The sequence below is a fragment of the Lampetra fluviatilis genome, chromosome 1, assembly GCF_964198595.1.
Source record: "Lampetra fluviatilis chromosome 1, kcLamFluv1.1, whole genome shotgun sequence".
Classification (NCBI taxonomy): Eukaryota; Metazoa; Chordata; class Hyperoartia; order Petromyzontiformes; family Petromyzontidae; genus Lampetra; species Lampetra fluviatilis.
The window spans coordinates 16,412,799-16,437,822 of record NC_136275.1 but is presented as its reverse complement, the minus strand read 5'-3'; the positions used below and the strand labels follow the sequence as shown (position 1 = coordinate 16,437,822).

General features: G+C 46.3%; 1 protein-coding gene across 9 annotated transcripts in view; it reads left to right on the top strand.

The window, feature by feature from the left end:
• LOC144933185 (gamma-aminobutyric acid type B receptor subunit 2-like) overlaps positions 1–25,024 on the top strand; it is a 166,502-nt gene that overhangs the window by 96,759 nt on the left and 44,719 nt on the right. For 6 of the 9 annotated variants that reach the window (XM_078857829.1, XM_078857820.1, XM_078857838.1 and 3 more), the window contains 2 exons: positions 1,254–1,436; positions 2,443–2,578. In XM_078857829.1, the coding sequence (XP_078713955.1) occupies positions 1,254–1,436; positions 2,443–2,578 (319 nt within the window). Of the gene's footprint in view, positions 1–1,253; positions 1,437–2,029; positions 2,100–2,442; positions 2,579–10,089; positions 10,164–16,942; positions 17,049–25,024 lie in introns of those variants that run through there. The other 3 variants (XM_078857872.1, XM_078857863.1, XM_078857881.1) reach the window with 3 other exon arrangements.

Here is a 25,024-nt window from a genome sequence, read left to right as displayed (position 1 = left end):
CGGTGTTCATGTATGTTTGTGCATGTAAAGCCTAAAGGTGAGCACAGTATTTGTGTATGCACATGTAAAAGGTAGAGCTATATGTAAACAATCGCTACTTCCCATTTTAATATAAAATAAGAGAGATTGTTTTATGGGGTAGTGACATGGCCCAGTGGTAGCATACTCGCCACTTGTTGCAGAGGATCGTGGTTTGAATCCAAGATGTTTCACTGGCTATTACTGCGGGTGTATTGACCATATAATATGTTAAGTCTTCTGCATAGCGAACCTTAAAGATCCCCGGACATAATTCAAAACAAGAAGGCCTTTTTGTTTGGCATCATTGTCCAAATTTGATAAATTACCAATAAATTACTCAATTGGGATTTTACATAGCAATAATTGCCCTATACAGGCAGACTAAGGCCCCATTTGCAAGCCAGCAGCTAAGTCACCTTGTGCCAACATAGACAGCTGCTACTGGGGGTGCCCTTTCAAATGTTTCAGTTGAGATGTGATGTAAGTTGCTTGTCACATGTAATGTGCTCTGAGATGCCATGGCATAAAGGATGCCATATTAAAAAAAATTGTCTTATTCAAGTAAATCAAGGATAGAATATATATTTTTTTGCCTCCAATACTAAAAAGCAATCATTTATTATTTGCCTTGAAATGTTAGTACTTTATTTTATATATAAATCGGTTAAATTTTTTTTATTAAAATAGTACAGTGTGCCCATTTTGCCAAATTGATATTCCAGCATCGTCCATTAGACTTTTTCTAAAAGCTATTCATAACCTTTTTTTGTGATTATTACTGCAACCTGACCAGTAGGCCCATTCTACCGTACGTAGCCAACCTTGCTAATCTTGTAGCTACACAGTACCTACACAGTAGCTACAAGAGGATTTCGAGTCAACTCTGGAGCGCTTTACCAGATGACCTTTCATCGATCTCATTTCATCCCGCACCTCCGATTAGCACAGTTGGCTACGTAGGGTGCGAAAGAGGTTCAACATGCTAACATACATCTGGCAAAACATTAAACAAATATTTTAAAACACCACTGGGACTTCGACCGAAAGTCACCAGTGCCCTACACTCGAGCATCGCCACAAGTATCTGAAATATGTCTCTGGACAAATAAATATGATTATTATTATTAAGTACTGTAATCATTTCACTTTACTGGGTAGTTATACATTGCATGTATTTACTGAGATTTATAGACATCGTTCTGTTTGATTAAAGCTTCGTTTTCTGTGCACAGCTCATCACTCTGAGAACAAATCCGGACGAAGCCACACAGAACCGCAGGTTCCGCTTCACACAAAACCAAAAGCGCGAGGACACTCGCACCCCTCCGTCCGTCTCCAGTGTCAACCACACGTCCAACAGACAATTCGAGGGCTTGCAGAGTGACAATCACCGCCTCCGCATGCACATCACAGAGGTGCCTTGGTCCCCCGATTTTGTTTTGTTGAATATCAATGAACGTGTATCCAATATTAAGCACACGTGAAAATGTAGCTCTGCAATGATTTTTAGGGTTGTATCGTGTATTGTTCTGCATGGTGTCCGACATTTCACTCCAAGTGCTGGAAGCTTTTTCAGGAAATAAAACAACATGCAGTAAAATTGGAAAAACATCAGAGAGGCTATACGGTGTCACCATCCCTTTAGTAGTGCACATTTGATTGTGTTCTGCTTAAAAAGTGCAAAATTGTGGATTTGTACTATGTGCATGCTTGCTTCTATTTGTGGAGGATATATGGAAGGCGCTCTCAAGTTCCTGCATCATTGTGATAGTTGTCTATATGTGTTTATCTCAGAATAACATATATTCTGGAGCTACAATGCCCTGTGGGCTTCAACTACATAGTATTATGAACCAGGTGTGTGCATTTGATTAATTTTCCAATCCCTTCATTATGACAGAAAGAAGCAACGCAAATCTCTTTAGATAATTTAATTATACAGCTTGAAAAACAACGTGCCAAAATGCAACTTGCCAATGTACCTAATGGAGAACATTTTCAATCATAGGATATTACCTGCTGTGACGTATATATAGGAAACGTGGACAGAGACATCGTATGCAATGAAGCACGGAGAGGTGAGTAGTTGGAATTACACGGAGATATATGTAGAGGAAAACATCGATAAGAAAGCATACACAGATTAGTGACATTAAATTGACTGTTAAGAAAATTTAAGTGGGTTTTGGCAGACCACGCTGATATAAGGATTGATGGCCGATGTAGGAGGCTGGTGACAGCATGGCAGCCAACGGAGGGAACTGACCGAGAGAAGAAAAAAAGGCCAAGGAAATGGCTCACTTAGATCAGCTAACGTACAGGAGAATTCATTCCCAGTTAAGCGATACCTTGTGTTTGTGCATTAACGCTTGTTGCATACCCATGTGAGTGTGGTGTGGCGCATCTGTATTTCCCCGCCAGTTGGACTCTGAACTCGAGCAGATCACTATGCAGCTACAGGAGAGCCCAGAGAAGCTAACCAGCTCCTGGAGCAGCAACAACTACATTCAGACTCCCATTGGCTACGGCACCAGCACACAGAAGCTGCTGCTAAATGGTATTCATTATATTTGCGCTCACCTAAACTTTTTTTTATTGCTGTTCTGAAAAGTTGCAACCTTTCGATTGTTTTCTTTAATGTCACTGCGGTTTAATGACATCTCATGTGGGACTGCATGAGTGCCGACTGGGGCTTAGTGGGATAATCCCTTATTGTGGGACACTGTTCTTGTAAATGCATCCTGGAAGTCAGAGTGCAGATTTCAGAGCTTGTTTTTTGTGTTCAGCCAAGAGCATTTGTCAGAATCCAGGATTAACTAAACTAGGTTAAGGTCTTTCCCTAATCAGTTGCTAATTGCAAGTACAGTATTGTTGATACTTATAGACTTGCTGATTGGTAACAATGGAGGGATAAAGAGTAATATACTGTATACACGAATTTGCACACCTTAACAAATAATGACGAAACTCCAAATAACAACAACATATTGATAGCTATATAATTATTGAACCCCCCCACCCCAACCTCGACCCACACACTGGAGAATTGATGAATTGTCACAATTTGGAGCCACTATTGAAATCAAGAATAATTATTTTTCATCTTTGTTTTAGCTATCTTGTTTTTTATTCTTGTCCTCATTCTGTCTCACTTGTATAGTTTAGTTTTCTCCACTAGCGTTATCGTAAGGTGATGTCATACATCACATGTATGCATTCTGCATAAGTAATAATCAGGTCACGTACCTTTGAGTGCAATACATTTATATTATCGATGTATCAATGCATTATTACTTGTGATCTGCTATGTAGACAACACTTTCATAGTCATGAAAAAGGAATGACCTTGCACAAACAATTAGCATTCAAAAGGGTAACGTGCATCGTGTGAAATAAAATGTCAGTGGTGACAAAGAATTTTGTCCTAACAAAAGTTTGTTCCTAATTGGTGGCTGTGCTGTAAGCTCATTATGTGGATCTTTCCCTCTCGCCTTGCAGAGGTGAAGGGGCCTGATGTGCTAGTTAAAGTGATTTATCTGACAGTATGGTTGGAGCATTTCCAGTATTCATAATAATTAATCAATAATTTATAGATCTTTGTCAAGTCCCTTTCTACATGGAGGCCTCTCCTCACTGCATCGGTTATTGGGGGGGTTTTGAAAAGAGGGAGAAGGGGGATGGTGCCCAGGACCGGTTCAGATATCACCAACCACTGATGGTTTGCCAAGGCCGGAGTTGAACTCGGGTGTCGTGCATCAGAGTACAGTATGCTAACCACTGTGCTACTGATCCATCCTTCGTTTTCGTACTTATAGTATCGTATATTCATTTGAATAGTAAAGTTTTCAACGTAGTAACATTTATGCAATGGTATATTCATTGGTGCAGAAACGTACAACGTGAAGTTTAATGGCTACAGTTATTCGATGATCCATTCTAAACTGTGTAATATTTTTATTCAAGAATTGCATCCAGACCAAAATTCATGGTGTCATGATTTTTTACATCCATTCGGATTGGAACAATGTGTAATGTAGCACTCAGAGACGCTGTCTTGCTTAAGTTATATATATATAACTTAATGTAGCACTCAGAGACGCAGGTTGACTATATACAACTGGGTGATTGATTATGTAGCTGCTACGCGACGTTCACTATATAGCTGACTGACTATTTTGGAGCTGTCGATGTAGTATCTACGGTAAAGATGTATAACTTCTTTCCCAGCCTTCCAGGACGATGAGATTGATCCACAGTGATGACAGCGACGACGGTCCGGACCCCCTAATCCCCACAGCAGCCCCGAGCCCCGATCTGCGCTGCCCTTTATTTCCCCTCGGTTCTGCCACGCTCCTTTTCCCGAACTCTCTTCTTTAACTGACTATAACACCCCGGGGGTTCCATATCTACCCACGCGTTGACTCCTCACCCAGTTACCTCACTTGACCCTGCCTGTCTTCATAGCTGCAATAATTATTTACAGCCACTAGGCCCCATACTGGCCTTACAAATGCATTCATGAAAACCCAATAATACTAATTATTGATCCAAATTATGCATTCATTAAATATATTTGCCCAGTGATCAAAATGTTTTGGTTATGCATATCATGAGTAAGTTATGTTTTAATAATATGCCAATTTTATGTTAATGTTAAGACCAAAATGGCAAAGGAAGATGGGCAAATGTGATGGATACAGAAATGGTTGGACGAAAAAAAAACATACAGCATGGATAAATGAATGAAAGACAAAAGTTTATATTTCCCATGAGACCACGTACAAAGGAGGGGCAGTACAAGAAACAATACAACAACTGACAGTTCAGACCAAATAAAAGCAAAAATATGTGAACAGACGAAACAGCACAAAAAGACAGTACAAAAGAGGAGGAAGTACAAGACAGTACACAAGATAGCAGTGCACAAAAATCACAAGAACCAGTTTGCAAGATAAAATGTAGAGTAGGAGAGGGCATAAATGAACACGACCCATACAGCAGGCACACATTATGGCTGTACGCACCACTGGATCCAGAGGAACGACAGGAAAGAGGCGGTAGGGAATACTGTTGGCAGATTTGCAGTTCGAATATTTATGTCAGCAAAATATTTATTATTGAACCAAATTCAAGGGAAATTGGGTTTTTTTATTCATTGTTGTGGCCAATAGTATCATAACAAAAATCATTAAAATTAACTCCCCGTGACGAGAATTGGGAAAAATAAAATAAATAAATAATCAAACCACCACCCGTTATCAATGTAATGCAACGAATTTCAACAGAATTGGCTCCTTCCAGCCCTCAAACTCATGTCATTATGAAAATTATTTGTAGATTTATATACTGTAGTGTAATTATTAGTAATGTTGTTTTGCACCGACCTTGATGACTTGGTTTGTGATTTTTTTTTGTCAGATGATAACTCATTTTCAGACATTAAGATGTAACATAAATCATATGTTCCTGTGAATATACAGTACGGCGGTAATATTGAATAATTCGCATGGCCAAGTCTGTCACATTTTCAGGGCAAATTCATTTTATCAAAACTCTTGTGTGCACATTGCTTCAGTTATTTGGAATGATATTGTATTTCATCTCTGATATTTCCATGAGTTTATATTTAATTGTCACTGAATGAATCTCTAATTGGCAATATAATGTATTGAGAGGCTACTAATGCAGGAAATTAACTGTGACTCTAACCTATCTGCTACACTACTACTTATCTCTCAATCGCTCATGCGCACATTACAGTGATTATATAATTAATTATTCTGCTTCCAAAACAAAAAAAGTTAATTAAATACTGTTCATTAACTGCATACAGCAATACTTTGACTTTCGTCCACTTGACTTTCGTCGCTTCGCTCTTTTGACCTTTTTCAATTATAACCACATTTAAATTTTCGTCTACGTGCTTTCCTCTTTCGTCCGATTTCATCCAACCTTCCACAACGTTCGCACCACACCCCATCTTTTTCGTTCAGTGAGCATCTCTTATATTTGTGTTTATTCATATATTATTAATACTCTACTTCATGGGACCTCCTTTGCCAGTACCAAAATATGAGAATAGGTTTTCCCCTTTTTCTGGCAACAAACAGGTGTTAAGATGTTAAAACACCAAACTTAAACCTTTTACAAGGAATCATGTCTGCATTAACCACAATACTTGTGGTCAGAATGCAAACAAAAAAACATACTCTGATAATATATGCATGTCTCTGGTGTGGACCAATCAGTTTAAAAGACAATGCATGGTTTAATATATTAATGCTGTAACTCAACTTTAATTCATATATCTTTTAATTTCACACTTTTAATGCTGATTAAAGGCTGGGATCAATAAGTATAATCACATTGTTAAAACAGCAGCATTGTACTGCTATCAGGATATGCAAGGCAGCGACAGCTGTTTCTGACCTCGCCATAGTGAGGTCCCTTTGACTGTGCATTCTGAACAGCTCGCACTGCCCACCTGTAGCTGGAGCTCCGGACCAATTTGGCCAAGCCCCTCTTGATGGTTTCATTTACAAATGTTTTAGAAATCCCCTCTAGTTTTTGGTAAAGCCAACAGAGCTATGCATGTATGTTGAACGTCTTTCGTCTGGTACATAGCAAACCGTGCTAATCGGAGGTGCATGAGAAGGACAAACTGATGGGTTATCACATTGCAGTAAATCCATGCACTATTGAACACTATTCATTTTATAGACTTCTATTGACGGTTATAAATCTATAACTCTATTATTGGGGTTCTGACATTGTAATCATTATAGCTTTTATAAATGTTCCAATGACCATTATGTTACATTATTATTCTTACATAATATGAATACTTTATTATTAATACTATTGTATTTTGTTTTTAGTTTAACATTTTTATTGATTATGAATGAATTATTTTAATTTCAAACACAGTGTGATGCACATGAGGTAGCTCTCAGCGTTTCTCTCTTATTTTTACAACCCTCACATCCTCGCTCTTCATTAATTACATTTCTTACCTTTGAAAAGGAAGGCCATTGTGGGGTGATTACCCCGCTCATTGTCACGATGCCAAGACATGGATTCTCTATATGTCTTGCTTTCTCAGCAAATCTCAAGAGGTTCTGTGATGTGGAGGCTTGTATTGTTTATGGAGTTTGGGAATGACAGGGATGCCCCATAAACGTGATAAATTATTTGTATTGAGCAATTTTTGAGGTCAGCAAGTTACAAACAAATTGGGCCAAACAATCCTCTTCCTGAGAGTCTTACAATTACTTATTTATGTGCTGGGTGCACTGCATCACTGCATTATTAAACATGATTTGTTCCATTAAATTGACATCCTGACTGGTAATGACCACATATACATATAATATGCACGGCGATATTACCTGCAGGTTTTTTTACGACCATTACACTAAATGCAATGATTAACTTGTTCTATTATGAACCCTGCGCTAAATATACTGCTGACAGTTTGTATTGTCATAATGTGGTAGAGATACTCTCACTTTTGAGCTGCTTCCACTGTTCTGGTTTTGATGACTTTGGACTTTAAATTAATATTTTTTTTAATTCTAGGTCTCCATGGTTCAACAATGTCTACTGAAAATCCTTCAAATACTTGAGCCTCGTGCCAGCCAACAGTGCTGTACATTGCAACTGAAATTCAAATTGGTTTGAAATATCTTCTTGGTTCTTTCGGTAAAGTCACGTAGAAGGGAAGTAATAAAATAATAATTATAAAAGTTGAATCCCTGCAGTCACGAAAGCTTTAAATCGAAATGGTTTGAAATAGTGTTGAAATATATATTGGTTAAAATATATATTGATATTGCTGACTTTCCAGTGTATGCGGTCTGGAAATGGTGAATTACAAGCTTTGTATTTGGTCATGGATATATTTGTAAGCCTCTGTAACAGATCACAACATTTCTTGTGTGTCACTTTGTGTGTATCTCTCTGTGTGTGGGTGTGTCTTCCTGTGTGTCTCTCTCTCTGGGTGTGTCCCTCTGTGTGTCTCTGTGTGTGTCTCTTTCTGTATGTCTCTCTCTTTGTGTCTTTCTAGGTGTGTCTCTCTGTGTGTGTGTCTCTCTCTCTCTGTGTCTCTCTGTGTGTGTGTCTCTCACCAATTGGTGATGGGGCAGTTGTGGAAAGAGTGGAGAGTTTCCCATACCTTGGCAGTGTGCTCATGACCAGCTCCGGTTTAACAGCAGAGGTCTCACTCTGAATCAGTTGAGTGGCATTATCTTTTCATCGGTTGCGTAATGCTGTGTGGAAGCTACCTGGTCTATCACTCCACACGAAGCTTCAGGTCTTCTCGGCCACGGTCATTCCCTCTCTTCTCTACGCTTGCGAAACGTGGACACCCCTAATGGAACATCTTCGTCGGTTGGAAACATTTAGGCTGGCCTGCCTACGATCCATCCTGGGTTTAACCAGGCTGGATTGTGTGAGGAGCTCACAAATCCTTGAAAGATCTGGGCATAGTCCCATCGTTGAGCTCCTCTGGCAGGCAAGGCTGCGTTGTCTGGGTCATGTATGCCCAGCCACCGCATGCCTAAACAGCTTTTATTCGGCTGGATTAAGGGGGCTAAACGGGCGCGGCACGGGCTCGAAAAGAGATGGAGTGATGTGGTACAGGAGAACGTGGAGCTGAGTGGACTTGCCGATGACTGGTACCAGCGGTGTCAAGATCGGCCTCTGTGGGGGAGGCTCGTGTGAAGGATGCTATTGGGCAGTTGGAGGCAGTCGCCCTCCAGCAACAATGGAGGGCGGAGGAGCGACGCTCACAACAACGAGCAGAGCGCCGGGTGGCTAAAGCACAGCAAGTTGGCACAGTAGGGGGCACAGGTGGTGCATCAGCCAGTCGTCTCAGTCAGTCGACCTGTGGCATCTGGGTCTGCCCCCTAACCTCCTGCCGGCGGGCGTTCGACACTTCACGTGGCCTCAAGGTGCACATAGCCTGGCACAAGCGTCATGGTGACGTCACCGCCACTTAGTGGCGAATGGCGGTTGTTGTGTTGTGTGTCTCTCTATATGTGTCTTTCTTTCTGTGTCTCTGTGTGTGGATGTGCCTCACGGTGTGTGTCTCTCTCTCCTTCCCTCGATGTGGTGTCATTTGTTTTCCCTCGTTTTCTAACGAGCTTGACGTCTCACTAGCACAGCCACCGGTTGCGTTGGTTCGTTTACATTGACATGCTAATCTCTCACAATACAATGGCCACCTCCTCAGCTCTCACATCAACGACACCCTCCCCTTCCCCCCCATCTCGGTTCCCATCTTTGGATTTCCCACTCGCTTAGGCACAATCTCTAGCCCCCACCATCTTGCCCGATGTGGCACCCCCCCCACTCTCGGCTCTATATATAAGGACTTGTTTCAGCAGCCTGTTTCTCTCTCCCACCTGAAGACGATTGCTTGTGTGGCTATCGAAACTTCGTGATCTAATATTTTTTCTACCTACGTGACTTTACCGAAAGAACCAAAGAGTATGGATTCCTGCAGTCATGAAAGCTTCAAATCAAGGTTTATTTAATTGTTTATGACCAAATCACCCGGAATGCACTCAATCTCATAAGATTACAGAAGTTAAGCTGGCTTGAGCCTGGATTGCAGGTTGTCATAGGCAGCAAAATACATTGTTGTGCTGAAGTGTTATCCTCCCATAACTAAGCACCCAGCTTTCACTGTCCAAAACCGACCAGAATGGTGAAGTATGGTCAAAAAATCCCCACACGGCCTGCACGGCGTAAGTAGGCCTTTACTCAGCAGTGGATTGACCATAAGGCTGTACGCAGTACATATACATAGTAATTAATATACAAAAGCCACACAGGTTTTTGGGAATATCCACTTAGGCTGTGCCACAGGTAAGGTGAAACATAATCGGAGAGACAAGACTAAGCTGTGGGATGGACAGACGACAGACTTATGTTATTACATGTGTTGAGTAGTAGACGGAGGTACTCGGAGACGGAGGTGAGTTAGGGGCTTCCGCCAGGGTTTATTAACACGTATCACTATCCCTGGTTCCCTCTTCACCCCTTCTACTATCCCCGTTCCTCCAGTGACCCCGCTTACTTCACGGGGTCTCCCTTAAATACCCTCTGAGGCGTGACGTCACGTGCACTGCCCAGCGCGTGCGACCCCACGTCCCGTGATGTCACCGCACCGGACAGCGCACACGACGCCACCACTCTCCTATACTCCTCTACATCACCCCCCCCGTGAAAAAAAACAGCCGACCCGGCTGCAATCACCCCGCAAGCGGGGCCCCTCACCGGACCGAAGACCGAATAATCACGAGTTCGTGTGCCTGAAGGTAAAACCGGCTGCTAGAAAACTCAACCTTAGGGCAGCACGGCCCCTCAAGCAGAACAGCAACAACAACCATAACAACAAAAAAACAAAACAAAGCCCGAAGGCCTCATCCGCCGGATAGCGCCGAACGGGTGCCAGGGGCTGGGCCCGCTGAACGGCATCAGGGCCGTCACCGGAGCCGCATCCCCCTCGAGCGGGTATGCGCTGCAGGCCCGCTCCCCCGTGCGGTGTCCGCCACCCGTGCAGGTGGCCCGTCAGCGGGCAACAGGCCCACCGCCGTGGCCTCCGGTGACCGGGGGGTCTCTGTCGGCCTCACTCAGGAGGGGCCTGGGGGCACACACACAGGTCGGACGTCACCTCCGTCAACGAGACCCGGCCGGTCAGGCACGCCGGATACATCATCAGCCGGCCGTTCCGGAATTGGGGGTGGATCCCCCAGGGTAGATGGAACATAACGTTTGAGCCGGGACGGGTGCACTATCCACTGCCGGCGACCAAACCAAATCCGGACGCATTGCGGCCAGCGGACCTCCACAACCTCCACGGGGCCCTGCCAAGGGCGATGCAATTTGGCCGATGTGCCAACGGGGACCTGGGGACAATGCAGCCACGCTTTTTGACCCGCTACCCACGGGAGGCCAGCTGCCTGGTGTTTGGGCAGCCGCTCATTAGCCGCCTGCCAGCTTGCGGAATTCTCGGCAGCAGCCTGTCGCGCCTCGCGCAGCCGGTCAAGCGCGACCTTCAAAGGGGTCGGCACCGCCGACCCCTTCTTGGAGGAGCCAACGTCCATCTGGACGTGCACCGGGGGCTCCGGTTCCCTACCGTACATCAAATAAAAAGGCGAAAATCCCGTGGAGGCATGAGGGGCCAACCGATACGCCGCCAAGACCCCCGGGACGAACAGGTCCCAGTCTGACTGGGACATATTCACCTGGTGGCACAGCATGGACGTAAGGGTGCGGTTCAAGCGCTCTACCATCCCGTCTGACTGGGGGTGGTAGGGCGAGGTGCGGATTTTCTTGGTGCCAAGGAGGTCACACACCTCCTTGAGCAACCTAGACGAGAAATTCTGCCCCTGGTCAGTCAACAATTGTTCCGGCGCGCCATTGTCAAACACGTACCCCTGGACGAAGGCCTCGGTGATAGAAGAGGCCGACTGATCGACCAAATGCCATGCCATGGGCCAACGTGTGAGGTACTCAACGCCCACCAAGAGGTATTTGTGGCCCCGTTGGGATGCAGGGAATGGCCCCAAAATGTCGAGCGCCACGAGCTCATTAACGCGAGAAACCCGGATGGACTGCAGCGGGGCCCGGTCCCGGACAACTGGGGCCTTCCTCCGTGCGCAGTCGTGGCAACCCTTCAAAATCAGTGCCACGTCATCCTCAACACCCGGCCAGTAATAGTCCCGCTTAAGGGTCAATAAGGTCTTGTGGTAGCCAAGGTGCATAAGCTTCTCGTGAATGGCTCGGGTTAATTTACCACGCAGGCTAGTGGGCACAACCACACAATAGCGTTCCAATTGGGCATCCCAACGCATGAGTAGTCCATCATGCACGGCGATCGCCGGGGCAGCCGACGAAGCGGAGCTCCGGGCCTTATGTCCGACACGGCGCCGTAGCTTCAGCAGAGAGGAATCCTCCATCTGCAAGCTGGACCATACCTCTCGGGGAAGTCCAAGGCCGAAATCCGCGTGCGCCGCCGCACCTGGAGGGGTGTCCGCCTCGGCCGACGCGACTAACTGGGCCGCGGCGTCCCCTGGGGCCTTGCAACGGCTAGAGCCCAGGGCGCAAGCACACCCGCCGCCTACCGGCAATCGGGATAAACCGTCCGCATTTCCATGCTGTGTCCCCTTCCTGTGGATTACATCAAAGGGGTAATCCTGGAGCACTTCGAGCCAGCGAGACAGCTGACCCGAGGGCTGACTGATCTTCAGCGAATATTGCAGGGCCGCGTGGTCGGTTCGGACCGTAAACAGCCTACCGTACAAATATGGTCTATACAACTGAACAAAATAAACTATGGCCAAAAGCTCCCTCCGGGTCACACAATATCGCTGTTCCGTCGGGGACAGAACGCGACTGCCATAGGCTACTACCCTCTCAACCCCGTCGACCACCTGGGCCAGGACAGCCCCAATTCCCGTGTCGCTGGCATCGGTATCGAGCAGGAAGGGTTTCGAAAAAGGGTGGCGCATCCGCCAAGGCCGTGCGAAGTGCTGCAAAAGCCGCCTCCTCCTCCGCGCCCCAGTGAAACCTTTGGCCTTTGGCGGAAAGGGTGTGCAGTGGCTTCGCAATTGTCGCAAAATCGCGGACAAACCGGCGATAGTACGATGCGAAGCCAACGAAGCTACGCACCTCCCCGACAGATGTGGGAGTCGGCCACGTCCGGACACAAGCCGTTTTATCTGGGTCCGTGGCGACACCTGACGTGCTAACAATGTGTCCCAAATACCTCACCGATGGTTGTAGCAAGTGGCATTTCTGGGGTTTAAATTTCAAGCCAGCAGCATGCACTTTGACGAACACCGCCTCAAGGCGTTGCAAGTGCTCGCCAAACGTACGGCCAAAAACAATAACGTCATCCAAGTAGATTAGACAAGACTCCCACTGCAGCCCCACCAAGACCATCTCCATGAGACGTTGGAAGGTGGCCAGGGCCGAATGGAGACCCATAGGAAGCCGATTGAACTCGAACAACCCCTGGGGCGTGCGGAACGCTGTCTTGGGTCTAGAGGCCTCATCCAGTGGCAATTGCCAGAAGCCGGAGAGCAAATCTAAAGTCGAAAAGAACCACGCGCCCGAGAGGGCGTCCAAGGAATCATCCATGCGAGGCAATGGATATGCATCAGCCACCGAGATCTTGTTCAATCTACGAAAATCGACGCAGAACCGGAGACTCCCGTCCCGTTTCTTGACTAGCACAATGGGGGCACCCCAAGGGCTAGTAGATGGGGAGATGATGTCCGCCGCCAACATTTCCTCGACAGCCGAGCGGACATGATCTTTTTCTGCTGGGCTAAAGCGGTGGGAATTAAGTCGAATAGGGGCCGCGTCGCCGGTGTCTATGTGGCAGCGCTCTCGGGTGGAGGAGCCGGGGTCGCGTGTGCCAGGACGGCGCCGGCCGGGACTACGACCGGCAAGGGTCCCGAATTGAGGACCTGCAAAAAAAGGTCCTGGCCCCCCGACACGGCTGTCAAGGCGCCCACCAACCCCTTCGTCCTTGAAAAGTAGCATGACGGGGACAGGAGGATACCCGTCTCCGTGGAGCCCATTTCGAGCGGTTTGCGCAACCTAAGGGGTATCAGGATTTGTGACGCCGGTGGTTCGGTCACCGGCGCTTTATTCAAGGCCCGTACACCGGCGACCAAGGGAGACAGGACGGTAGGCGATTGTAGGAATTGCAGCCGCCTCCCTGACGGCATTTCCACACAGCCCTGGTCAACGAGAATTCGGATGGGCATCCTAGACAAAAAGTCGGTCCCCAAGAGGCATGGCACTGCCAAGGTCCTGGAGACCAAAATAGGCCCGGCCAACTCAATCTCGTCAACCCGAACCGACGCTACAACGTGGCCCAAGATGCCCAAACTGCCGCCGTTCGCGGCGACACAAGCCCCGCGAACCGGCCTTAATGGACCCACGCTGCGGGGTAGCAGCCCAAAAATGGCCTCAGAAATAATGGTGCCCGACGCCCCCGTATCCACCAAGAGGCGAACGTGCACCTCTTGCACATATCCTGCCACCGCTGAGGAGCCGGCAGCTGCCGTCACCATCCTATGCACAAGCGCATCCCAGTGGCGGGTCTGTCTGGGCCATTGAGGGAGTGATGACGATGGTGCATCCGACCCTTCGAGGACAACCCCATGACGATGGGCCCTAGCCCCGCTAGATGCATGAGGTGAAAGGAGCGGCCGCGCAGATGATGCGTCGCGACTCGCCTGGGGCCCCGGACCCGATGCCAACGAGGGTCTGGGAGAAGGTGGAGTCCCTTTTCCAAAGGCCCCCGGGGCATTCCGGCAGCCCCGCTCAATGTGGCCCCGCTGACCACAGCGGAAGCAGGCCACCGTGTCCGCCTCCTGCGGACGGGAAGGTCCCGGCCGCCACCTCTAGTCCGGACGGCGACCACCCGCCCCCCTTCCTCGACGATCAGGCATCGCCAGGGCCGCGAGGGTGTCCACCCCCTGAGAGGTGGCCCCCCCGTCCGGCGCCAGGACCCCCGCACACGCCGCCATCTGAGGCCGTTGGCGGAGGGAGAGGTGCGCCTGAATGTTTTCGGCGACAGCCAAGGATGTGATCTGCCGATCATTGTTGATCGACAGAGCAATTCCTAGCTCCCTTGCCAGGTCAAGCAGCTTCCCCAAGGCCATAGAATCAAGTGCCCTGCCGTACAGGTCAGGGTATGCAGCCTGCGCCAGGGCCAGGAGCGAGCAGCAGAAGGCCAGCGGAAGTTCCCCCTCCTCCCGCCGCCGCAATGAAAACTTTAGCTGCGCGCAGGACGGCGGCTCAAAAACGTTGGCCATTTGGATATAGGCCGCCCGATTGGCCGGATGGATGGACTTGAAGCCCTGCAGAGCCCTTTCGTCCAAGCAGGTCGGAAGCGCCGGCAAGGCCTCCTCCATGGACCAGCCGACCGACATGTATGCCGCGTCGAACCGGTCCTGGAAGGCCGACCAGTCGCCCCCTTGCGCGACAAACGGCGCGACGTCGGGTAACCGGCACTGCCATTGGCCGCGCGGCGCCGCGAGGTGTGGAAGCCAAGCGGCACCTGCGGGCCACCCGGCAGACGCGACGTGGTGCGGCGGTGGCAGCGTTGCGGCACCCGTGGGCCACGCCGGAGACGTGGCAAGCGGCGGGTGTGTTGCGGCACCCCCCGGCCACGCCGGAGACGCAGAAAGGTGCGGTGGTGCTGCGACCCCCATGGGCCACGCCGTAGGTGCAGTGAAGTGCGGCTGAGTTGCGGCCCCCATGGGCCACGCCATAGGCGTAGTGAAGTGCGGCTGAGTTGCGCCCCCATGGGCCACGCCGTAGGTGCAGCGAAGTGTGGCTGAGTTGCGGCTGAGTTGCGGCCCCCATGGGCCATGCCGTAGATGCAGCGAAGTGCGGCTGAGTTGCGGCCCCCATGGGCCACGCCGTAGACGCAACGAGGTGTGAAGCGCCTGCGCTTTCGCGACCCACCTGTCAGCGGCGGCGTACGAAGCCACGGCATCGTCCGCGGCCCACCCCGCAGACACGGTGAGATGCGTGGCCGCGGAAGCCTCCCGCGACGCGGCGAGGGACCACGGCGTTGCAGCCTCAACGGGCCACGCCGAAGACGCGGCGGTATAACACGGAGCCGCAGCGGCCCCCGCGGCCCACCCCGCCGGCGCAGCGAGGTGCGGGACAGCGGCCGTAGCCGCGGCAACCTCTCGCGACGCGGCGAGGCACCACGGCGTTGCGGCCTCCCCGGGCCACGCCGAAGATGCGGCGGTATAACACGGAGCCGCGGCAGCCCCCGCGGCCCACCCCGCCGGCGCAGCGAGGTGCAGGACAGCGGCCGCAGCCGCGGCAACCTCTCGCGACGCAGCGAGGCACCACGGCGTTGCGGCCTCCCCGGGCCACGCCGAAGACGCGGCGGTATAACACGGAGCCGCGGTGGCATCCATGACAAGGGACGCAGGCACGGCGAGGTGCAGAGCCGCGGCATCGCCGGTGGCCGGCCCTGTGAGCGCGGCGACAGGTGGAGCCGCGGCAGCACCCGCGGCCCATTCCGGCGGCACGGCGATGTACGGGGCAGTGGCAGCCGCCGCTGGCCACCCCGGCGGCCCGGCAAGGACGCCACGCGCGTACTTACCCGGGGCCCCCCCGGCGGGCGCAGCTTGATGTGGAGCCGCGTCGTCGCCGACGGCTGGTCCCGCAGGAGCGGCGTGCCGAGAAACCCCGGCCGCGTCGGTGGAGAGACGCGGCGTCGCGGTCGCCATGGCAGCCATGGCGCCGACTTGCGGCGTCGCAGCAACAATGTCCGCCGGCCGCCGCGTCGCAGCCGTAGCAGCGGCCGCATACGGCTCCCGAGCCAACATGGCCGCTGCGGATTGCGTCGCAGCCAACATGGCGGCCATTTCCGGTGGAGCGGTCGCTGGGAAAACGGCGGCGGTTTCAACGTCCCGAGTGCGGGCCGGTTGGCTGCGTCCGCGCCTCCACCTCGGCCAACCTGACGGTCAGCTGCCCCACCGCCTGCAGGACCTGCTGCAGCAGAGCTGCGGGGACGCTCTCCGTCTCTGGCGGCGGCAGTGAGCTGGCACTCCCCGCAGCCGACTCCTCCCGCTCCGGCCCGCTCGTCTCCATGGGGACCGTCACCGGGGTCCCGGGGTCCCGGGCTCCGGGGTCACTGCTGGAGCTTCCTCTCTGCCTTCGGCACCCTCCGAGTGATGTGCCAGTGGGTTCTTACGCCGTGCGCCCGCTTTGGACATGTTGGCGACGGTGTAAACTACTGACACCAGTTGTTGAGTAGTAGACGGAGGTACTCGGAGACAGAGGTGAGTTAGGGGCTTCCACCAGGGTTTATTAACACGTATCACTATCCCTGGTTCCCTCTTCACCCCTTCTACTATCCCCGTTCCTCCAGTGACCCCGCTTACGTCACGGGGTCTCCCTTAAATACCCTCTGAGGCGTGACGTCACGTGCACTGCCCAGCGCGTGCGACCCCACGTCCCGTGATGTCACCGCACCGGACCACTCTCCTCTACTCCTCTACACATGTAAGGATTATCCTGATAGATACATTTTAACCCATACAGAGCGATATTTTCCACTTTATAAGAGAAGTGTGCAAATAAAGTTTGCAAAAAAACGAATGCTAAAGTGTGTGTTGGGCTTTGAATGTGGAATTGTGAGGTTAAAAGCTAACTGCTGTAAATTTAGTGCTAAATTGTAATGCATTCTTTTAGAACCTTTGCCCTTTATCTTACAGGCATGATAACATAACAAATACATTTTAGTCTTAATAATAATGATCAGTGGAATACTATGCGATAATGTCAGTGCCATTAGCAATATTTAATTCCATAGTGTGAGATCATAGAATTATATTGGTTAGTGGTATGACTAGAGTCGTGCTACTTGAAAGGGTACAGGTTCAAATCTGGTCAGGGGTCAATAGTCTGTGAACTTTCCTTCATAAAATTAGATAAAAAAAAATAAGTGCCACTTTGTGGGAAGTTAACAGTGGTTGATGCTCTGTGACTCACCGACTCCTGTGACTCAGGGCCATGGTTGCAAACTTGATTGAGTGATAAAAACTTGACTTTAATACCAGAGTATAACAATACAATATACCGCATGTCATTTAGTCCAGGATTATTGCTGACTTTCAAACTGCAAAGGGCAGAGTTTATCTATTCAAGTGTGAGATGTAAAACTTGCTGCTCTTCATCTAAGACACGGCCTAAATGTGAATCACAATTTTTCATGATCGTGATAGGCTGGTGTTTCGTTCTATACTGAGCTGTCCTCTGGTTCACCCAGCAGCCCATGATGAGCAAATATATGACCTTTTGGTTTGCAAGTGGGTGGGTCTGAAAGGTGTCTCATAAATCCATACTTTACCACTAAAAAGGGAATGTTGGCCTCACAAAGTTATTGCTGTTCACATACGATGAAGCGATTTGACTTCAGCTATTAAGAAAATTCTTATAATTGTAAACCATTGGGGGATGGGTTTCTTACAAATATGTGCCATGGTAGAACTTGTCTACTTCAGACAAGTTTAAATTTCAATTTTCTGGCCTGCTTTAACAATGTCACTGACATTTGAGATATTCTCCTTTCTCCTTCGTGAGATCAGCATGGAGCTGATGGGGTGGGTATATTTTATGTTGATATTCTTAATCCTCCACAACATATATTAGTGGTTGTAACCATGTGATTAAGTGGTACTCTATAACTCTGGATAGTTTAGTCTTTAATAACAGTAATTATTAATATAATTATTTAAAGCTCTTTGTCATTCGACTGCTGGATAGGGGCCTACCCCACACTGTCAGTCATGGTGGGGTTTGTTGCCCATATTTCACCACACTGGTCAGCGCGGGTTTGTTCAGACATCACTCGCCACTCAGGTTCACCATCGCTGAGAAGCGAACTTAATATAGGTCGCTATGAACTTAAGCATTGATCTTTGCTAGTGGCTTTTATATGTTTGAGTTAAAGGTAATTGTGATTTGCAGTGTGATGCGTAATTCTCCGTGCAAGAATGACAGAAAATAGTGACATCAGCATTTTGGCGGGAATTAATAAAAAATGGAGATTGTGTATATTCTGAATACTTCTTAAATTTACACTATAATTAAAATACATTTCAGTCTAGCTAATGATTGTTTTTTTTTATCAACTAAGGAAGCTATTGGCTTATTGATGTCTCAAAAATGTATTTAAAAGGGAATTTTGAATTTACTTAGGAAATATGGTTCCCTAGAGCCTAAACGTTGTCAATTAAAATTCCAATGTGAATAATAATGCACCTTACATGCATTCTGGACATTGGTAACAGTCATGTGTTATTTATTTGGTGAATTATACAACATTGGCTCACATGCTTAGGGAATGCCAATGCACAGTTGTTATTAGCACTGCATTGGAATTTAGCAGCAGTGATAGCCAATGGCCATGCGATGACTGTCTTAATCAATCCTGGGCTTCCACTAGGCCAACTTTGCCTTCAATGAATACCCTATATGGTGTGTAAACATCAGCACTTAGGATAAAAAGGCAGCCGGGTATGGTGCTCGACACCCACTCCCTTGTGTGCCGTGCTGGCCTCCTTCATATGTGATTGTTACCAGTTCTTGCCCCAAAATTCTGTTATAGGCCATACAAGGAGTTTTGTGTTTAGTATAATTCATTCCTAAAGTCTGTAAGGATAAGCAGAGAATCCTTATAATTTGTTTGGAGCACCACAAACGTTTTGAAACAACGATATTGTCAAAGTGTGCATTGATTCATATTCATTATATTAGTAAAAAAATTACAGTAATACTCCAATTTACGTCTCCCCCTTTTACGTTATTTCGCAAATACACCGTCACTGTATTAATACCACTCCCTTGTTTGCATCGTCTGAACCTATAATTACGTTGCTGAGAGCATCATCCATCCTTTCTTGTGTCCATCACCTCAGCCTTCGCCTCCACCTACCCTGTAACTTACTTTGCTTTACATCGTTTTAATATTCGTCATCATACCTTTCAGGAACACATCCCCGACTTAAACCAGGGTATTACTCTACTTTGAAACATAGTAAGCTTATTATCAGTGCACATATTTTATCTATGATATATTAAGATGAGATTTTCCACAAGCCCTAAATCGCATAACTTGAAACTCATTTTAGCATCTGTATCGCCAACATTGTTTACTGAGTTAACGTATATAGTAATGACTTATATGCATGGTAAATTCCAATGCACATGTGTCTTATGTGTGACAAAATGTGCAACATATCAGGGTAGCAGTGGAGCAATTATATGCACACTGGGCTTTGGACCCAGCCACCCCAGGTTGATTCCCACCCATGGCTAAGATCAGGGGCGAGTGATAACACTGGTCTACAATTTTTTAGACATCATCTGCTTCAGAGATTAAATGTACTGTTTATTATAGATTTTGATGTGCTGAATTCAAATATGACAATTAAAACAACTGATTGGCTACTATTCCCAAATATTTAAGTTTTTTACATTTTACATCATTGTATATTGTGTAGACAGTAGAGTTTTAATCATAATTTGTAAACCTAGGTTTTTTCATTTGTTTATGGTTGCTTTAGGTGATAACATGTCACCTGTTCTGTCCATGTAACACTTTCAAAATCAGCAAAAGGGTTATATAAATAAAATGTATTATGAAACAAAAGTCAAAAAAGTATTATGTATATATTAGTACATAGTTTAGTCCTTATTCAGTGTCTACTCAGCGCTTCTTGGCTTGTCTCTTGTATTCATTTAATGGAGCATCTCTTGCCACTGTCCAGCATTAATCTGGAAGCATTGATGGGCTCCATTTGCCCTGATAGCGTTTCTCCATTGTTGCAATGTCCTGGTGAAATCGCTCGCCATGCTCCTCGCTCACTGCTCCACAGTTCAGTGGGAAAAAAATCTATATGAGAGTGAAAAACATGTATCTTTAGTGACATGTTGTAACCAAGGCTTTTGTATGCCTTGAGGAGGTTTTCCACCAACTCCCTGTAGTTGTCTGCCTTGTTGTTTCCGAGAAAATTTGTTGCCACGAGCTGGAAGGCTTTCCATGCCGTCTTTTCCTTGGCATGCAGTGCACTGTCAAATGCATAATCTCGCAGAAGTTCACGAATCTGAGGACCAACAAAGACACCTTCCTTTATCTTAGCTTCACTTAACCTTGGACATTTTCCACGGAGGTACTTGAAAGCTGCTTGTGTTTTGTCCATGGCTTTGACAAAGTTATCCATCAGACCCAGCTTGATGTGTAAGGGTGGTAACAAAACCTTCCTGGATTCAACAAGTGGTGGATGCTGAACACTTTTCCTCCCAGGCTCCAATGACTGTCGGAGGGGCCATTCTATCTTGATCCCATTCACAGAGAAAACAGCAGTACTTTGTGTATCCAGTCTGCAGACCAAGCAAGAGAGCAACAACCTTCAAATCGCCACAAAGTTGCTCCTGATGTTGGTCATAGTTTGTGCACCTCAAAAGTTGTTTCATGTTGTCATAGGTTTCCTTCATATGGACTGCATGACCAACTGCAATTTATGACAAAACATTGCCATTATGCAGCAAAATAGCTTCAAGACTCATCTTCGATTAATCAATGAACAGTCTCCACTCATCTGGATCATGAACGATATTGAGGGATGCCATCACACCGTCGATGTTGTAGGCTACAAGATCACCTTCCATGAAGAATAATGGGACAAGATCCCTTTGACGGTCACAGAACATGGAAACCCTAACATAACCTGCCAGGAGATTCCACTGCTGCAGACTGGAGCCCAACAGCTCTGTCTTACTCTTGGGTAGTTCCAAATCCCTGACAAGGCCTTTCAGTTCACCTTGTGTTATGAGGTGTGGCTCAGAGGAGGAGGAATGGGAGAAAATCTGGGTCATGTGATCTTGATGGTTCAGGACTAGAAGTTTCATCCTCTTCCTCGTCTGACTCAAGTGAGAATGATTCTGGTGCATCAGGAACCAGCAGTCCTTCTCTGTGGGGTAATGTGCGTATAGCTGATGGAATGTTTGGATAATGCACAGTCCACTTTTTCTTCTTTGACACACCTTTCCCAACTGGAGGCACCATGCAGAAGTAACAATTGCTGATATTATCTGTTGGCCCTCTCCAAATCATTGCAAAAGGCATAGATTTTCTTTTCCTATTCAACCACTGGCGAGGATTTGTTACACAAGTGTTGCAGCATATGTGTGGGGCCCACATCTTGTCCTGATCTCTAATTTTGCAGCCAAAATAAAGGTGATAGGCTTTGATAATTGGTTTTTTACCCTTTTATCTGGCAACAAAACTGATACCTTTTCTACAAGGAGTCATGTTTGCATTGACCACAATACCTGCAGTCGGAATGCAAACAAAAAACATAACTCTGACAGCTGTCTCGGGTGTGGACCAATCAATTTCAAAGACAGTGCATACATTATCAGAGTTATGTTTTTTTGTTTGCATTCCGACTGTAGGTATTGTGGTCAATGCAAACATGACTCCTTGTAAAAAAAAGGTGTCAGTTTTGTTGCCAGATAAAAGGGTAAAATTTTTTTATCATATTTTGCTACTGGCAAATGAGGTTCCAATGGTGATAGGTTTTTCTTAACCATAGTGGTGAAACTGCACTTTTTTGATGTAAAAGTTACTTCACCACGAACATAACAGAAGTTATCTGTTTTGTTCACACGTACGAGGTATCTCTGCTCACTTTTGCGAAACAGAAATGTGTCCCTTCGCAAAATCAAACACTGACAAATAAGAGAGCACGATACTGCATGATTTATAGAGCTGATATAGGGCAATTTGTTCAGCAGAGGGATGTAAGCCAAGTTATGATTGCATCATCCATGACTTCTAGGAATAACATGATGCAATTCATATCATGTATGATGAAATACCAGGTTCATATTGCATCATTTATTGTTTTGCTCAAAAAACAAGTACTGTCCAAACCCAGTCATAGATTAATTCATAGATCCAGGCTAATGTATTTTAGTCATGTCTGGTTTAAATTGAGATCCCTTGCCTTTATACCTCACTTATCCTCCTCCATTCCCAAGTCAAGGGTCGTATATACTGACCCAGTAGCATATCTTGAAAACTAGAGCCAATCAACACTTTTAAGCATCATTTTCATTCTCAGTGACCCAGAATTAGTAAAGTTGGACTACATTTATTTCAGAAGCATTTTGGCTGTAGACCAGATTATTATCTGACCCGGCCCAAACTCTCCCTCTACCCTGGCTTCCCCAACCTGCACTGATTACCATGGTGACATGGCATAGGGAGATCTTCATACAGAAGTCAATTAACAGATTGCTGAAACTTATTATTCAGATTTGGAGGGATTGAAATAATTAACTGAGATATTTGATTTGAATACATTAAACAGATGTCACTAATTAATAATGTATTTTAACTAATTATATGCAACGTTAATGAAATATGAATTCTGACATTAATAATGAAAACCCATTCAATCATTGCATGTTACGAATGGGCACCATCCTTTATAAATACATACTGCTTCAGCAAGGGTTTAATGAACTCTTTTTGCAACATTTTTGGAGGATAAAGTAGAGCAGTAGACAGTAATCGGATATGTTTGTACGTAATCCATCATTAGCAGATCAGATATGTGTCAGTGTACTTTAGAATAAGATCGTAAAACATTGTGGAGTCAGACAATTGTTGAAGAGTGACAGGTTTTGAGATCATTGTAACCTTGACCTCTGGCCGCTTTGATGTAAAATTAATCTTACGTGAGATATTGTGTTTCTGGACTATCCCCAAATTTTTCATCAAGATTGGTCAAATGGTTAAAGCAAATATTTCATGCCTCGAGGCTGGGGATGATTACCTCGTCTCCTTTACCCCTCTGTTAATTTTATTGAGAATAGCGACAATCTATTGTAATGCCCTTGTGATTTCAGTACATTCAGTATATATAAACAGTATACACTACTCTATACTATGCATCTCTCCTAATGCCTTGCAATTAGATTGCACGGCAAAAAAACTATTGGTATTAAATACGTAATCCTCTCGTACATGTTAAAATACATGCAGTAAAAGGTTTGACATAGTAACTCTTTGAATTAGGGCAATGAGGTTAAATAAGTAAATGTAGTTTTCATTTGAGGTCATAAACAGTTTAATGCTGTACGATTACATTTCCCTTGACAGTAAAATATGCATTGTTCATTTACGTCTTGTAGTTTTTTTGATAAAAATGTCAAATAAAATTTCCACCAATGACAGAACTTTACATCGAATAACGAAGTGACAACCGAGAATGTAAACGAGCTTTTTTTTATATAAATATCAAACTTCTCGGTTTGGATACTAAATAATTGTGGGGTTGAAGACCTGAGAGCCCAGTAAAGCTGAGTGTACTGATTTAAACCACGTTGTGATCTGTTTTTCCATACTGAATATTTCATGTAAAGGCAGGACCTTTCAAATGAATGGAACATACAAAAAAATGCATGGCTTTGAAGGATCTCTTGCTTAGCTTTTCTTCATTTTAGGCTTTTATTGCATCTTAGTCAGTCATGTTATAAAATGCATTACTGTAAATTTTTGGAAAAGAGAATAATCTCTTCAAATTTTTTTTTTACCAGCCTTTCAGTAGCATTTGGTCTTTTGATTTTCGAATTTGATGTGGACAGTCTTTTGATTTTTTTATGGATTGGCCTTTTCTCAAATCCATACAGCTGCAGGACTCGATCATATGCTAAATAGTTGACACATTTAAATACAAATTTCTGGCATTATACCTCACGAAAAAGCAAGCACAGTGCAATCAGTAGTGAGACAAAACACATTTATGTGTCACAAGAGCAAAATCAAGTAATATTTCAAGCTATATTGTTAATTATTCCCACGCCGACACCATCGATCACGTTTGGACCACTGCAATGCACAATTTCAGATAATTGTATTTCTCAACCAAGCTGTATGATGTTGTCATCTTCCTGATGGGCACATCTGATTGTATTAGGAGCAGATGGATGTTGCGATATTCTTTTCTGGGTTGATAAGTGATAAATGTATCTCTTTAATCGGAATGCAAATAATGAAAATGCTATGGTATTAAAAATGCATATTAGTGCTTTATCTCGTTGTGCATTATATTTCTACTTTACTAAAATGTCACATTCAATCAGCAGGTTGTATGTGGTGGGGTAATGTATAGATGCTCCCACCTCTTCGAAGACATCTAGCCAGCATAGTCGGCCAAATACCATCGACCTGTGACTGGCCATTCAAGGGATAAGGATTTACAATAGGGTTGCTCAAATTTTTCAAGCATACCGCTAGCTGATTGAGAAAAACGATTGATAACTGATTACTTGTCGCGAATATATAATGTCTCTTTCAATAAATGTAACATGTTAATTTTATTATTTTAGAAATTAAGGGAGCTGCCACACCGGTGTAATGTTTAGCACACACGACTTG